Below are 16,252 nucleotides of genomic sequence, written 5' to 3'. Positions count from 1 at the left end.
CATGCCTCAGAAATCTTATTGAGTTCTTTGAGAAGGTGATCAAACAGGTAGATGAGAGTAAACCGGTTGATGTGGTGCATATGGATTTCAGCAAGGCGTTTGATAAGGTTCCTCACGGTAGGCTATTGCACAAAATACGGAGGCATGGGATTGAGAGTGATTTAGTGGTTTGGATCAGAAATTGGCTAGCTGAAAGAAGACAGCGGGTGGTGGTTGATGGGAAATCTTCATCCTGGACTTCAGTTATAGTACTGCCAGGACCTATTTTAGGGCCATGCTGTTTGCCATTTTTATAAAAGACCTGGATGAGGGTATAGAAAGACAGGTTAGTAAATTTGCAGATGACACTAAGGTTGGTGGAGCGTGGACAGTGCCGAAGGATGTTGCAGGTTACAGAGGGACATGCATAAGCTTCAGTGCTGGGCTGAGAGGTGGCAAATGGAGTTTAATGTGGATAAGTGTGAGGTGATTCACTTTGGAAAGAGTAACATAAATACAGAGTGCTGGGTTCATGGTAAGACACTTGGCAATGTGGATGAACAGAGAGATCTGTGTCCAGGTACATCGTTCCCTGAAAGTTGCCACCCGGGTTGATAGGGTTGTTAAGAAGGCATACAGAGTGTTAGCTTTTATTGGTACAGGGATTGAGTTTCGAAGCAATGAGGTCATGTTGCAGCTGTATAAAATTCTGCTGCAACCGCACTTGGAGTATCGCGTACAGTTCTGGTCACTGCATTATGGGAAGTATGTGGAAGCATTGGAAAGGGTGCAGAGGAGATTTAGCAGGGTAGTGCCTGGTATGGAGGGAAGGTCTTATGAGGAAAGGCTGAGGGCCTTGAGGCTGTTTTTGTCAGAGAAAAGTAGGTTGAGAGGTGACTTAATAAGATAATCAGAGGGTTAGATAGGGTGGAGAGGGAGAACATTTTTCCTTGGATGGTGATGGCTAACATAACAGGACATAGCTTTAAATTGAAGAGTGATAGATATAGGACAGATGTCAGAGGTAGGTTCTTTACTCAGAGAGTAGTGAGGACATGTAATGCACTGCCTGCAACAATAGTATACTCAGCAACCTTAAGGGTATTTAAATGGTTATTAGATAAACATATGGATGATAATGGCATAGTGTAGGTTAGATGGGTTTCAGATTGGTTTCACAGGTCGGTGTAACATCTAGGGCCGAAGGGCCTGTACTGTGCTGTAATATTCTATGTTCTATCCAGCCTTTCTTTATAACTCAACTTCCATACCCGGCAACATCCTGGTAAATCTCTTCTGAACCCTCTCCAGCTTAATAATATCTTTCTGTGATCAGAACTGCATACAGTACTGCAGAAGAGGTCTCACCAATATCCTGTACAATCTCAACGTGATGTTCTAACTGCTATACTCAAAGTTTTGAGCAATGAACGCAAGCCTCATAAACACCTTCTCGACCACCCTGTCTATACGTGCCCCAAATTTCAAAGAGTTATGTACCTGAGCCCCTAGGTCTCCCTGTTCTTCAACACTGCCCAAGGCCCAACTGTTAATTGTATAAATCTTGCCCCTGTTGGTTGTACCAAAACACAATACCTTACATTTGTCCAAACTAAATTCCATTTGCCATGTTTTGGTAATGAGGAATAAACCGGGACAGGAATACCGGGGAGACCTCTTCCACTGCCTTTATTATTGTCATGAGATCTCTTGTATTCACTTAAGGTAAGGAGACCAAAACTGCACAAAGCACTCCAGGTGTGCTTGAACCAAACTGCTGTATAATTGGAGGAAGAGTTCGCTGCACCTGTGCTCACAACCTTCTGCGATAAAGGCTTAACATCAAGAGTTGGCACTTGGGGCAATGCCAACCTTGTTTGACACTGCACTGAACTAGCAATTTGGACTATGTGCTCGCATCTCGGAGCCCACAATCCTCAATACCCACTGAGCCAGGTCTGCTAAAGATATGTACAGTACTGAGATTAGAAGGTATAATGAGACACTTTACACTTAAATAAAGCCTGACTTCACAAAATAATATCTTCCTGAATGTCCGTCATTAACCACAGATAAACTACAGAAACATCAGCAGCACAATCCAAAATGAAATCCGTCTCCAGTACAATTCTCAACACTTACCATATTTTATTAATGCTTTCCACAGCTCGATTGACAAGCAGGAAGGTTTTACACAGGGGTTCCGGTGTATGTGGGCTCTAATTGGCAGGTTTCATCCTTAATTGTCAAAAGAAATGAGGACAAGTCATAATACCTTCCTGTTGTGACAGCTTCCACATTAATCCTCTGCTTCAGGTTTTACCCTGTCATTAGGAACCTTGCAGGATTTTTTTTTGTAAATCGTGGATAAGCTCTTTATCAGAACAAAGCAGGGAAAAATTTGTCATCGTTTCTACCAAGGGCATAACTGTTTCATTGAATAATGGTCATGTTTCTCCTCATAGCAGGAATTTACAGAAATGCACTTATTCTTGACAAGACTGTTTAGAGATATTTTTCAGGGATGTTCTTACACAGCTCTGGAGCAAGCAGGACATGAACCCAGGCCTCCTGTCTCAGAGGGAGGGAGACTAATGTTGTACTGCAACAGCCCCCAACAATTGATGTTGAAGGGAGAGAATTTTTCCCCTAAACAACCTGTTCAGAGATGTTATTACACAACTCTGGAACAGGCAGGTTGGTAGGGTGGAAGGTGAGCACCAGGGGCGTTCTGTCCTTGTTGCGGTTGGAGGGGTTGGGTCTGAGGGCGGAGGTGCGGGATGTGGACGAGATGCGTTGGAGGGCATCTTTAACCACGTGGGAAGGGAAATTGCGGTCTCTAAAGAAGGAGGCCATCTGGTGTGTTCTATGGTGGAACTGCTCCTCCTGGGAGCAGATACAGCGGAGGCGGAGGAATTGGGAATACGGGATGGCATTTTTGCAAGAGGTAGGGTGGGAAGAGGTGTAATCCAGGTAGCTGTGGGAGTCGGTGGGTTTGTAGAAGATGTCAGTGTCAAGTCGGTCGTCACTGATGGAGATGGAGAGGTCCAGGAAGGGGAGAGAGGTGTCAGAGATGGTCCAGGTAAATTTAAGGTCAGGGTGGAATGTGTTGGTGAAGTTGATGAATTGCTCAACTTCCTCGCGGGAGCACGAGGTGGCGCCAATGCAGTCATCAATGTAGCGGAGGAAGAGGTGGGGAGTGGTGCCGGTGTAATTACGGAAGATCAACTGCTCTACGTAGCCAACAAAGAGACAGGCATAGCTGGGGCCCATACGTGTGCCCATGGCTACCCCTTTGGTCTGGAGGAAGTGGGAGGATATTTCCGCCTATTTCCCTCCCCACCCCTCTCCACCTATTTCCCTCCCCACCCCTCTCCGCCTTCCGCAAAGACCGTTCCCTCCATGACTACCTGGTCAGGTCCACGCCCCCCTACGACCCACCCTCCCATCCTGGCACTTTCCCCTGCCACCGCAGGAACTGTAAAACCTGTGCCCACACCTCCTCCCTCACCTCCATCCAAGGCCCTAAAGGAGCCTTCCACATCCATCAAAGTTTTACCTGCACATCCACTAATATCATCTATTGTATCCATTGCTCCCGATGCGGTCTCCTCTACATTGGGGAGACTGGGCGCCTCCTAGCAGAGCACTTCAGGGAACATCTCCGAGACACCCGCACCAATCAACCAAATCGCCCCGTGGCTCAACATTTCAACTCCCCCTCCCACTCTGCCGAGGATGTGGAGGTGCTGGGCCTCCTTCACCGCCGCTCCCTCACCACCAGACGCCTGGAGGAAGAACGCCTCATCTTCCGCCTCGGAACACTTCAACCCCAGGGCATCAATGTGGATTTCAACAGTTTCCTCATTTCCCCTTCCCCCACCTCATCCTAGTTTCTAACCTCCAGCAACTCGATCCCCTGACTTGTCCGGACTTGTCCGACCTGCCCAGCTCCTTTTCCACCTATCCACTCCACCCTCTCCTCCCTGACCTATCACCTTCATCTCCTTCCCCACTGACCTATTGTACTCTATGCTACTCTCTCCCCACCCCCACCCTCCTCTAGCTTATCTCTCCACGCTTCAGGCTCTCTGCCTTTATTCCTGATGAAGGGCTTTTGCCCGAAACGTCGATTTTGCCTGTCCTCGGATGCTGCCTGAATTGCTGTGCTCTTCCAGCACAACTGATCCAGAATCTGGTTTCCAGTATCTGCAGTCATTGTTTTTACCTACAGCTTGTCTGAACACCTTAGGTTTTACAAAATGTAACCTTGTTCTCCATTTATCTTATTTGTCTCTGTTACTGTGGGATCATACTATTCCTTTAGTTCATGCTAAACTACAAACTTCAGGCCCACACATCTCTTTTCGGACTGCCTCTTACAGATTTTTGTACAGAGCTCCCTGTGTCTTCATTCGTAAGATTCTTTGTTCTGCCTGGACTCTGTTATCTTGGGTCTATCTTATTCTCAGAGCTATTGTCCTAATTTACGACCTCACTTGAATTCTGAATTCAGCAAAGCTAATTCTGGTACTGCAGCTAAAAACCTCCTCCGCCATTCTTATGCCAACCGAAAAGCTGCAGGCAGCCATTTTGTGCCACCTCTAGCCAATGGGCTTCCCCAACAGAATCCCCGTGTTGCCTTCCTTCTCCTTCCTCTGTCTCTTCCATTGGACCTTGAGGTTAAATTACTCAAAATGACCATGATGGATCAGAAATTGACTGAGAGGCAGCACTGCACAGATGATGCTTTTCTCTGGATCTTCTATCCATAAATGGGATCGTATTATTTCAGGAATTGGTTTATAGGGTGATCCCTATGTCCAAGGATCTGTGCTGTGGGGGTGGTCCCTACATTCAGGAATCTGTTCAATGGGATGATGCCTAAATCCAGGAATCTCTTCTGTGGGGTGTTCCCTACATTCAGGAATCTGTTCAATGGGATGAATCCCAAATCTAGGGATCTCTTCTGTGGGGTGGCTCTTTCAACCCAATCTGACAAACCTGACATCCCAAGAATCAATCTGTTGAATGTTCCCTCCCCGCCATCTATGATGATTATATCTATCTTTAAGTAAGGAGACCAAAACTACACGGGTACTTCCTGAGATTTTCCAATAGTTTTTATTTCTTGCTTCCAATCCTACCCTGCAGTGTTTCACCTTTGATTTATTGCAAGAGGATTAGTGTATAAGAACAAGGAAGAGTTATCACTTTTGCATTCATTGCTCAGATCTTTGAGTATAGGAGTTGGGACGTCATGTTAAGGTTGTACAGGATGTTAGTGAGGCTTCTTCTGGTGTACTGTATCCAGTTCTGGTCGCCCTGTTATAGGAAGGATATAATTAAACAGGAGAGGATTCAGAAAAAAAATTACCAGGATGTTACCAACAATGGAGGGTTTGAGTTATAAAAATAGACTGGAAAGATTGGGACGTTTTTCACTGGAGGTTAAGGGGTTTATAAAATCATGAGAGATATAGATAAGGTGAATGGCAAGGGTCTTTTCCCTAGGGTGAGGGGGTTAGGAGGCATAGCTTTAAGGTGAGAGGAGAAAGATTTAAAAAGGACATAAGCAGCAAGTTTTTTTACACAGAGCGTGGAATGAACTGCCAGAGAAAGTGGTGGATACAGGTAAAAGACATTTGGATAAGTTCATTAATAGGAAAGTTTTGAAGAGATGTGGGCCAAGCGCAGGCAGGTGGGACTAGTTTGGTTTAGCAACAATGTCAACGTGGATGAGTTGGACTGAAGGGTCTGTTTCCGTGCCTCTGTGACTTGATGACTTGCTTATACAGATCTTTGGTCAGACCGCAGCAGAAGTACTGTACTGTACTGTACACCCTTGTTTGGGAAAAAGAGAACTCTGGAGCTGTGCTGCACTTGAATTTCTGCAAGATTAGCACACAAAATCTGAGAGGATTAATCATGTGGTTCACGCTCCAGGATTAGCTTAACATTCCAATTTTGGCATCATACTTCTGAAAAAAATGAAGGCTTTAGAAAGGGTAGCAAAAAGATTAGCGAGAATGGTTCTAGGGATTTCAAGTTTGTGAATAAATTGGAGAAGTTGGAGACTGCTCTCCGAAGAAATGTGGTGGCAATTTGATGGAGGTATTCAAAATTGTGAGAGTTAGACTGACCCTATTGGCAAAAGAACTTACAGATTTACAGTGATTGATATGATTTGATTTATTGTCATGTGTACCTAAGTACAGTGAAAAGCTTTGTTTATGAGCAATACAGGTAGATCATAACAAACAAGGACATACAGATCATAGGGGGCTTAGACAGAGTGAGGCATACAGGTTACACTGCACAGAAGGTGCATGAAGCAAGGTCAACATTGGAAGTTAGAGAGTCCATTCATCAGTCTAATAACAGCAGGGAAGAAGCTGTTCTTGAACCTGTTGGTGTGTTCAAGCTTCTGTTTCTTCTGCCTGACAGAAGAGAGTATTGTTGGGTTGGGAGGGGTCTTTCATGTTGGCAGCCTTTCCATGGCAAAGGGAAATGTAAATGACATCCATGGATGGAAGGTTGGCTTTCACAATTGTATTGGCTGTGCACACCAACTTCTGTAGTTTCTTATGGTCCTGGGTAGAGCAGTTGCCGTCCCAGGCTGTTATGCACCCGGACAGTATGCTTGGCAAAAGAAGCAACAGTAGATGAGGAAAAGCAGTTTAATCCAGTGAGTGATTAGGTCTGTGATGCCGGGGAATCTGATGGAGATAGTTTCAATCGTGGCTTTCAATTGGATAAACACATGGAGGAAAACAAATTGCAGGATTACAGGGAGAACTGGGGAGCGGGGCTGGTTGTGTTGCTGTTACAGAGAGCCAGCACAGACAATGCTGGATCGAACATCACCTCCTTCTGTACTCTAGCCCTTCTGTAAATTGTGACATAGAACAGGAGACATTCGAGGTTCATTGCGCAGGGTGGAGAAACCACATTCAAGAATCTACAGAATCTGAAGGGGTCCTTCATTTGTTTGCAGGATACATACATTGGCAGCAGTATTGCCCTTATGTATAACTGAGAGGTGCTGTGGTGGATACACTCAGTAAGGGATAACAATTTGGGTAAGGTTCTGGAGAAGGGATGTCATGGCAGTGGAGAGAGTGCAAGAGATTTACCAGGATGTCGCCTGGACTAGAGAGTTTTACTTATGAAGTGAGATTAGACAGACTGGGGTTCTTTTCCCTGGAGCAGAGGTGACTGAGGGGGACATGATTGAGATGTATACCATTATAAGAGGTATTGATGGGGTGGGCAGGAAAGAACTATTCTCTTCATTGGAAGGATCAATGACTGGGGGTATCGATTTAAGGGGAGGAGAAAAAAAGGAAAACCCCTGGGGGAGTTCAGAAATAGGGGGCATAGGTTTAAGGTGAAAGATTTAAAAAGAACCTGAGGGGCAACTTTTTCACACAGAGGGTGGCTTGTATGTGGAATGTACTACCTGAGGAAGTGGTAGTTGTAGATAGTTACAACATTTAAAAGACATTTGGACAGGTACATGGATAGGAAATGTTTAGGGGGATATGGACCAAACACGGGCAAGTGGGACTAGTTCAGTTTGGGAAACTTGGTCGGCATGGACAAGTTGAACCGAAGGGTCTTTTTCTGTTCTGTGTTGACTCTGTGACTCACTACCTGTAAGGATGATGGAGGCAGAAACCCTCATAACATTGACAAAGTATATAGATGTTCTCTTGCAATGCCAAGGCATACGGGGTTGTGGTGAAAGTGAGCACTGCAGTTGCCGGAGATCAGAGTCAAGATTAGAGTGGTGCTGGAAAAGCATAGCAGGTCAGGCAGCATCTGAGGAACAGGAAAATTGACATTTCGGGCAAAAGCCCTTCATCACGTACAGGGTTGTGGGTCAAGTGCTGGGAAAATAGGATTAGAATAGTTAGGTGTTTGTTGTTGACTGACACAGGTTTGATGGGCTGAAGGGCCTTTTTCTGTCTTGTAGGTCTCTATGGTTGCAGGACAACCAAAGGATGGTAGCCTTCGGAGAACAGGCTCATTGGATTCACCAGCTGTGAAATGGATTTACAACATACAACAAAGACAGTTTGCAAGGAGATATTTTTCTGGTGTCTTTCACAGGCTCAGGATAAGCCTAACATCTTTCTAACCGTTAGATCATAGAGATAACCATTGAAATATTTCTGAAGGCTAATCACTGTCACTGTGTGGGAGGATGTTGTGAACCTAGGCAGTAACATGACATTCTCTTCCTCAGGGACCCCGCTCACCGCACGGTGCCGTACCATTACTATGAGCCATCAGGAATCGATGAGTGCACGATGTACATCTCACACGAGCTGGGCCGCAAGGGGAGCCATCACCGGTTCATAACGGAAAAGCACGCATTCGCCAGGTGGGCAAGGCAGTATGACGTCCACTTCCACCAGCCGGAATGGGAGCTCGAATCCCTGGCTTCCAATCACACGGAGCGCAAGGCACGACGGAGGTGAGGCGTAGGCGAGGACGGACAGAGGTGAGGTGACCCAAGCATGGGGCACACGTGACCAATCAGCAGGAGCTGCCAAACCCAAGGGACAGTTTCCTCTTGTTGTTTCTAATCAGCATCCCGCCAAAGGAACATACCACATTTATGTAGCACCGCCTGCGACTGGTATAAGACTTTGGAAGGGCAGTCGCTATTGCAATATCAAGGGATGACAAGATGGCCGCCCCTGCAGATCTCTCAATTCAGAAAGCTCATGAGGCACAGCGATTGGAGCAAAACAATCCTTTCAAAACTGGGTGAACCTTTTTTTTAAGGAGCCCGGAGAGAACCTCATTTGATTTATTGACTCTGGTTTATTTAATGTTTCAGCCTCTGCGACCATCCCAGTGTTTTGTCTTTATATACTTGTGATGGTTTCTTTCTAATCACTGACCTGTAATGTTATTTGTATCAGTTGGAATTTATTATTTCATTGGGCTGCAACGTATCACTTTTGAACTTTTGCTGACATTTTAACCAAATACCACAGGCAGCTCAGAACTGTAGCCTCTAATTAATCTTCCTGTGTGCCAAGGACTCCTTGTGTTGTGAGAAATTACTGGTTGAAGAATAAAAGTGTGTGGGGAACGACTCAGTTCCGTCTTCAACTGTTTTGAGGTTCCATGCATCAGAGACATCAATCAGCCCTTCAAACCTCAATGTTAACTGATCTTTATGTAACTGTGTCTGTTCAACCTGGGGTCTGTAATTCTTTATAGTGGTAACTAACAAACATTCATCTGTGTTGAAATTTTGCATCCCTTCTATCACCTTCAATGTCTCTTTGAGAGAACAAAGTCTAGATTTCGTAGTGCCCGTCATGGTGTGGCAAGGTGGCTCAGTGGTTAGCACTGCTGCCTCACAGCGCCAGGGACCCGGGTTTGATTCCAGCCTTGGGCGACTGTCTGTGTGGAGTTTGCATATTCTCCCTGTGTCTGTGCAGGGTTGCTCCAGTTTCATCCACAGTCCAAAGATGCACAGATTAGGTGGATTAGCCATGCTAAATAGTGTCCAGAGATAGGCATACTTGGTGGGTTAGCCATGGGAAATGGTCTGGGTAGGATGCTCCTTAGAGGGGTAGTGTAGATTTGTTGGGACAGATGGCCTACTTGCACACTGAAGGGATGTTATGTAGAACTTTGACAACATCCTCAAAACAGCCAGCTCTAATTTTACACTCCCCTGTGTAGAGCAGAGGAAATCATTTGTCTCTATGTACGCTATCCAAATCCTTTAATTATCTTAAAATCCTCAAATAGATTGCTCCTTAAGCTGCTACACTCACGCAAATAGAAGCACAGCATATACAAACACTCATAATTTAACATGAAACCATGATATTATTCTGGCAAATCTGCACTATTTCTACGCCAAGGCCAGTGTCTCTTTGGCAAAAATGAATATGTATTTCAGATGGATCTAACCAGAGCCTTAAACACTGCAGCAACTTTCTACCTCAGAGCTTTTCAGATAAAAGCTAATGTACCATTAAACAGTAAATGCTATTTTCTTGTAAATTTCTCTCCTGCATAGTACAGGTCTTCAAGTAATGCAGTGCTCGAACCAATGAGAATTAAGTCACAATAGCAGCAACAGTGGCTAGCATTCCAGGGAGCCTTGGAAGGGAAAGCAAAGTTAAGAGAACATCTACAAAGGGAGACCATGGAATATGTGGACCCTGGGGGATGATGTGCAAAAGAAACAAGGATGAGATGAGGAGAAATGACTACTCTCAAAGACTGGTGAATGTGTGGAATTCACTCTCCCAGTGTGCAACAGATGCTGGGATATTGAGTAAATTTAAGGAGGAGATGATGTTTTTTAATGAATAGGGGTTGAAGTGTTATGGGAGTGGTCAGGAAGGTGGTGGGTCTGGATGGGTTACTCTTCGGAGGGTCAGTGTGGACTTGTTGGGTCAAATGGCCTGTTTCTACACTGTAGGGATTCTATGTTTCTATGTGGTGTTGAGGCCGTGATGTATACAATGGTAGAGCCAGTTCGAGAGGCTCCCAGTTCTTCTGTCTCGAAAGCATTGCCTGGAAATGTGGTGGAGGCAGGTGCAATTGAGGCAGTCACAAGGCATTGGATAGAAATGGAGTGCTGAGATATGGAGAAAATGCAGGAGATTGGCTCTAGGAAGTGGAGCCAGTGCAGGGACAATGAGCTGACTGGCCTCCTGCACCATAACAATCTCGTGTCAGCTGGGGATATGACGCGGCGTGAAAGGGAAAAGGTCTGGAGAGAGCCCCTAGAGTGGAGATGTGATGGAAGAACTTCTGAAAGGTAGTGAGCTAGAGAGAAGGACTGTAAGCTGTCCTGAACTTGGAAAAGGAGAGCTGTTGAAATGAAATCCAACCAATTGCTCCCCACTTTCCCACATCCCGGGAGGTACTGAGGTGCAGTATAAGCTACAAGAGCACAGAGAGTGATTGTAGTCTCTACATCACAGAAAGGAATGGTCACTTCACCCAGAGCAGATTTTTATAAAATGTAAACCCACAGATAAGCCATGTTTCATTCTGAGTTGTCTTCTGATATGAAAATTGTAACAAACAACAAATGATCCTCCTGATCTGGCAGATCACAACCACTTACTGCCATTTATATTCAGCAATTAATGGACTTCTGCAGCAGAAAATCACAGATCCACCCATGTGAAAAACATAGATCATCATAAGGCACTAATTGTTGCAATAATGCAGCTAATGTCATCTCATTGACTTTCAGGGCCCTACTTTAGCTCACAGTGTGCCAGTTCTCCTGAACTCCTGCACAGCTTCATTAATAAAATATCCTCTGTATCAGCTGGTGAGACACATGGCGATAAATCAGCAGCACCTTCCACTATCGATGGATGTGCATTGGTAATGTGTAGCCAAGTAATGAACCATGAATGTGTAAGCTCTCACTTGTACAGAGAGTTGAAAACAAGGATCCATCAAGATAAGAGCCACCAATGTGTTCACTCAGGCATTCAGGAGGACTAGCTTTTAGTGACGAGCGAAGAAAATAGTGTTGGTGGTATCAAGCACACAGGAAAGAAATGTGATGAATTGCTTCCTTTATCATAGATGCCCCTTAGGTCCCTTCTAAATCGTTCCCCTCTCACCTTAAACCTATGCCTTCTTGTTTTGGATTCCCTTACCTTGGGGTAAAGACGTTGGCTATTTACCCTATCCATGCCCCTCGTGATTTTATAAACCTCTATAAGGTCACTCCTCAGCCTCTGATGCTCCAGGAAAAATAACTCCATTCTACTTAGCCTTTCCCTATAGCTCAAACACTCCAACTCTGGCAACATGCTTGTAAATCTTTCTGAACCCTTTCAAGTTTCACAACGTATTTCCTGTAGCAGGGAGACCAGAATTGCACACAGTATTCCAAAAGTGGCCTAACCAATGTCCTGCACAGCTGCAAAATGACCTCTCAAATCCTGTACTCAATGCATTGTTTTCAGACACTCAATGACTTGACCTCTGCAGCAATGAGTTCCACCTCTACCATCTAGAAGGACAAGGGCAGCAGATGTATGGGGAAATGATGATCTGTATGTTCCCCTCCAACTCTCACACACCATCCTGACTGGGAAGTCCTCCCATAGATAGAGGACCAATTTGAGGGATTGAAAACCACACAGGAGGTCAGTCTGCACAGGGAACAGCTCGCTGTGGTTGGCTTATCAGCACAGGTGAAGAAGCGGATTGGTGCGTACTGGTAAGTTTTTCTACAATTGTAAGAAATCATTTTTAAAGTTAGGGGATGGCAAGTCAGCTCAGCTAAGTAGAGTGCAGATTGGTACATGTGACATTATGGACGCAGTGTGTCCCAGATGAACGCGTCTGCGGGATGTGCCACCAACTGTTCAAGCTTCATCTCCATGTACTGGAATGTGAATCACTGTTGTCCATCTGCAAAGCAGGGGGACGATGTGCACAGCATGTTTAGGGAGGTGGTCACTCAGAAGGTTAGCAACATACACACAGTGAGGGAATGAGTGAGTATCGGGCAGTGTAAGAAAACCAGGCAGGCAGCACTGGAGACCTCCAAGTGTATCTTGCTTGCTAACATATTGTGGACACAGTTAAAAATCACACACCAGGTTATGGTCCAACAGGTTTATTTGAAAGTACAAGCTTTTGGAGCCCTGCCCCTTCGTCAGATAGCTACCTGAAGAAAGAGCAGCGCTCCGAAAACTTGTACTTTCAAACAAACGTGTTGGACTATAACCTGGTGTTGTGCGATTTTTAACTTTGTCCACCTCAGTCCCAACACCGGCTCCTCCACATCATTGTAGATACAGTAAGGCGATGGTTCCTCAGGAGAGTGTACCGAGGGAGAAGTCAGCACCATGGACAGCTCAGTTGCACAGTGGACGGGGGTGAGGAAGCAGAGAAAAACGATGGTGTTCGGGAATTTCTTAACCGGGGGACCCGGCTGGCGGGATGTTGCAGAGCAGCTGCAGAACATTCAGGGGGAGCAGAGTCAGCCAGAGGTCATGGTCCACGCTGGTCGAAATAACTTAGATAGGAACTGAGACAAGTTTCAGGAAACAGATTTCAAGGAGACTGAAAGGCGGGCACTCTAATTTCAAGGTGACTCCTTGAGCTGTTGAACATGCGTTGGAAAGTGGTGTCTGAGGGAGGACATCAGATTTCTGAGGCATTGGGACCCATTCTGGGGAAGGTGGGGGTCTGTACAAGAAACAAATTCAGAGCAGGGAACAGGAAGCTGAAACTTATTAAGTGACTGAGAGACATAGAAAGCAGGGGTTAACAACGTACAGCACTGGAGGTTGGCGGCATTAAAATGTAAATAGAAGGAAAATTGTGAATAAAACTGATGAGCTAAGGGCTCAGGCAGACACATGGCAGCATGATATAAATGCTACCAAGGAAACTTGGCTTAAACAGAGGCCAGGATGGCAGTTTCTGTATTTAGCGTTTTCAGACAGAATAGAGAAGGAAATAATTAAGGTAAGTGTGTTAGATGTTAAAGAATCCAAGGATTGCTGTGAGGAGAGATGATACGCTGCAGGATCATATGATACAGGAACAGGAGTAGGTTATTCAGGCCCTCCAGCCAACTCTGCCATTCAATAGAATCATAGCTGATCCAAAACTCCTCACATCCACTTCCCTGCCCTTTCCCTAAAACCTCTGATTCTCGAAATGAAGCACTGAATGAGGCCATATCATTAAGCTTAGACACCAAAAAAAGGAGCAGTGGTTAGTGCTGCTACCTCACAGCACCAGGGGCCCAGGTTCGATTTCACCATCAGGCGGCTGTCTTTGCACATTCTTCCCGAGTCTGCGTGAGTTTCCTCCAGGTGTTCCAGTTTCCTCCCACAATCTGAAGATGTGCCGGTTAGGTGGATTGGCCAGGCTAAATTGCCCCGTATTGACCAGGGATGTGCAGGTCAGGTGGATCAGCCATGGGAAATGTGGGATTACAGGGATAGAGTAGGGGTTGGGTCTGGATGGGATGCTCTTTGGAGGGTCAGTGTAGACTTGATGGTCTAAATGGCGTCATTCCACAGCGTGGGGATTCTATAATTCACGATACTAGGTATGTACAAGTGGCGGGGTGGGGTGGGGGGGAACCAAATATGTAGGTATATTTCTGTGTGAAATAACAATAGGATAATAACAGCTGAACACTCAATTAGCAACCTGGGTACAAGCAATGTAAAAGGTACAGAGCCCCCACCAAATGACTGAACTTCAAGCAGAAAGCGTATCAGAGCTGTACATGTTAAGTTGTCTGCGAATACAGAAAATGAGGGAAGGGTTCAAAATGGGTATTTTTGCCCCTGTCTTCACAAAGGAGGGAAAGGATGCAGACATTCTAGTTAAAGAGGATGAATGTGAAATGCTAGATAAAATAATCAGAGTGAGAAGAAAGTCCTTAATGGAATTACCTACTTGAAAGTGGATAAATCACTGCAGCTGATTGAATTATACTCTTAAGTGTTAAAGGAAGCCAGGGAGAAAATATTTTCTAATCCTCAATAGATGCAGGCAAGGTACCAGCTGATTGGAGGTCGATGAACATTGTAGCATTATTCAGAAAGGGAATGAGGGATAGATCAAATAATTATAGACTGGTCAGTTTGATCTCATTGGTGGGCAAATTGCCAGAACCAATACCTGGGCCTGTTACTTGGGAGAAGTATAGGTTAATCAGGGATAGCATGGTTTTGATCAAAGATTACTAATGTAATTGCAAATTTTGAGAAAGTAGTGAATTGAAGGAGTGGAGGTTGATGAGGGCAATGCTGTAGTTGCTGTCTACATGGATTTTAAAAAGGCATTTAACAAGATCCCACATGGTCAGAAAGAAATTAATGCCTGTGGTGTGCTGCAGAATGTGGTGAGGTAGATCTAAAACTGACTCAGTGACAAGAAATAAAGGGTAATGGTCAGTGGATTTTTTTTTGTAAATGGAAAGCAGTTTCCAATGATGTTCCACAGGGTTCAGTGTTGGGTCCCTCGCTGTACATGATATAAATTAATGATTCAGATTTGAATTGGGAGATATGAATGGGACATTGGTAGACAATACAGTTAGCCTGGTCATTGTTACTGAAGATAGCTGTCATTTGCAGTAAGGTATCAGTGATTGAGTGGGAAAAATAGTGGCAAATAGATTTCAATCCAGAGAACTGTGACATGATGCATTTGAGGAGATCAAACAAAATAAGGAATACCCAATAAACAGGAGATGTTGAGCAAGCAAGAGACTTTGAGTGCATGTCCACACATCACCATAGGTGGCAGGACAGGTAGATAAGATGCTAAAGCAAGCAAATTGAATGCTTTATTGAACAAGGTATTGAATACAAGAGCAGGAGTCTAATACTTGAACTGTTTCAGACACAGATTAGAGCACAGTTGGAGTTTTGAGTGTTTCTGGTCACATCATAGGAAGGACATATTTACTGAAGAGAGGGTTTACAAAACATGCCAGGCCTTTGAATTTGCAGCAATAATGAAAAATTAGATATCCTTGGAACAGTGGAAGACTAAAAAATAATGAGGGTTTTGGATAGGAAAACCTGTTTCCCTGATCGGACATGTCAATTTCTAGTGGGCACAGATATCAGGAGGATGGTGGAAGGATGATAGGGTTCATGAAGAAAGATTTCTCTCACCCTGGGGGTGGTGTGTGTCTGGAATTTGCTGCCCAGTTTGGAGGCTGAGGTGGAAAACCTCAACTCATTAAAAGTGAACTTGGAAGCTGCCCAGTGCTATCAGGGGGAGTTAGAATAAGTGTCTCAGGACAAGTGGTGGCAGAGTGGCTTTGTCACTCATCCTGGTAATCCTGAACCCCAGGCTAATATTTTGGGCATGTGAATTCAAATCCCACCATAGCAGATAGTAATGTTTGAACTGAATAACAATCTGGGATTGAACATCCTTAGGGAAAGAAATCTCACATTCCTACCTGGTCTGGCCTATGTGTCACTCCAAACTCACAGTAATGTAATTCTTAACTGTCCCTTGGAAGATTAGGGTGGGTAATAAATGTTGGCCTAACCAGTGATACTCATTCATGCATGAATTTGTTAGAGGTTCTATCAGTGACACAGAGTTAATGACCAAATGGCTTCTTTCTGGTATTGTCATTTTCACGTGGGATTATATTGTCGTTGCTTCACTGTTACAGGGTAAAAATCCTGGAATTCCTTTCTTAACAACATCACTTTCTCAAGGCTAATTAGGGATGAGCAATGAATGCTGGTCTTGCTAGTTG

At 44.8% G+C, this 16,252-nt stretch overlaps 1 protein-coding gene across 3 annotated transcripts in view; it reads left to right on the top strand.

Annotated features, from left to right (window-relative positions):
• Nucleotides 1–9,212, top strand: part of st6galnac5a (ST6 (alpha-N-acetyl-neuraminyl-2,3-beta-galactosyl-1,3)-N-acetylgalactosaminide alpha-2,6-sialyltransferase 5a) — an 84,226-nt gene extending 75,014 nt beyond the window's left edge. Inside the window, exon 5 of one of the 3 annotated variants that reach the window (XM_087990256.1) lies at nucleotides 8,231–9,212. In XM_087990256.1, the coding sequence (XP_087846382.1) occupies nucleotides 8,231–8,465 (235 nt within the window). In that variant the 3' untranslated portion in view covers nucleotides 8,466–9,212. The remainder of the gene's footprint in view (nucleotides 1–8,230) is intronic. The other 2 variants (XM_087990257.1, XM_043698683.2) reach the window with 2 other exon arrangements.
• Nucleotides 9,213–16,252: the final 7,040 nt, after the last annotated feature.

This window comes from Chiloscyllium plagiosum, unplaced genomic scaffold (genome assembly GCF_037043375.1).
Source record: "Chiloscyllium plagiosum isolate Xiang-an unplaced genomic scaffold, Cpla_swu_hap1 HiC_scaffold_9, whole genome shotgun sequence".
Lineage (NCBI taxonomy): Eukaryota > Metazoa > Chordata > Chondrichthyes > Orectolobiformes > Hemiscylliidae > Chiloscyllium > Chiloscyllium plagiosum.
Note: the sequence above shows the minus strand (reverse complement) of the source record. Positions and strands in the feature narration are given on the sequence as shown.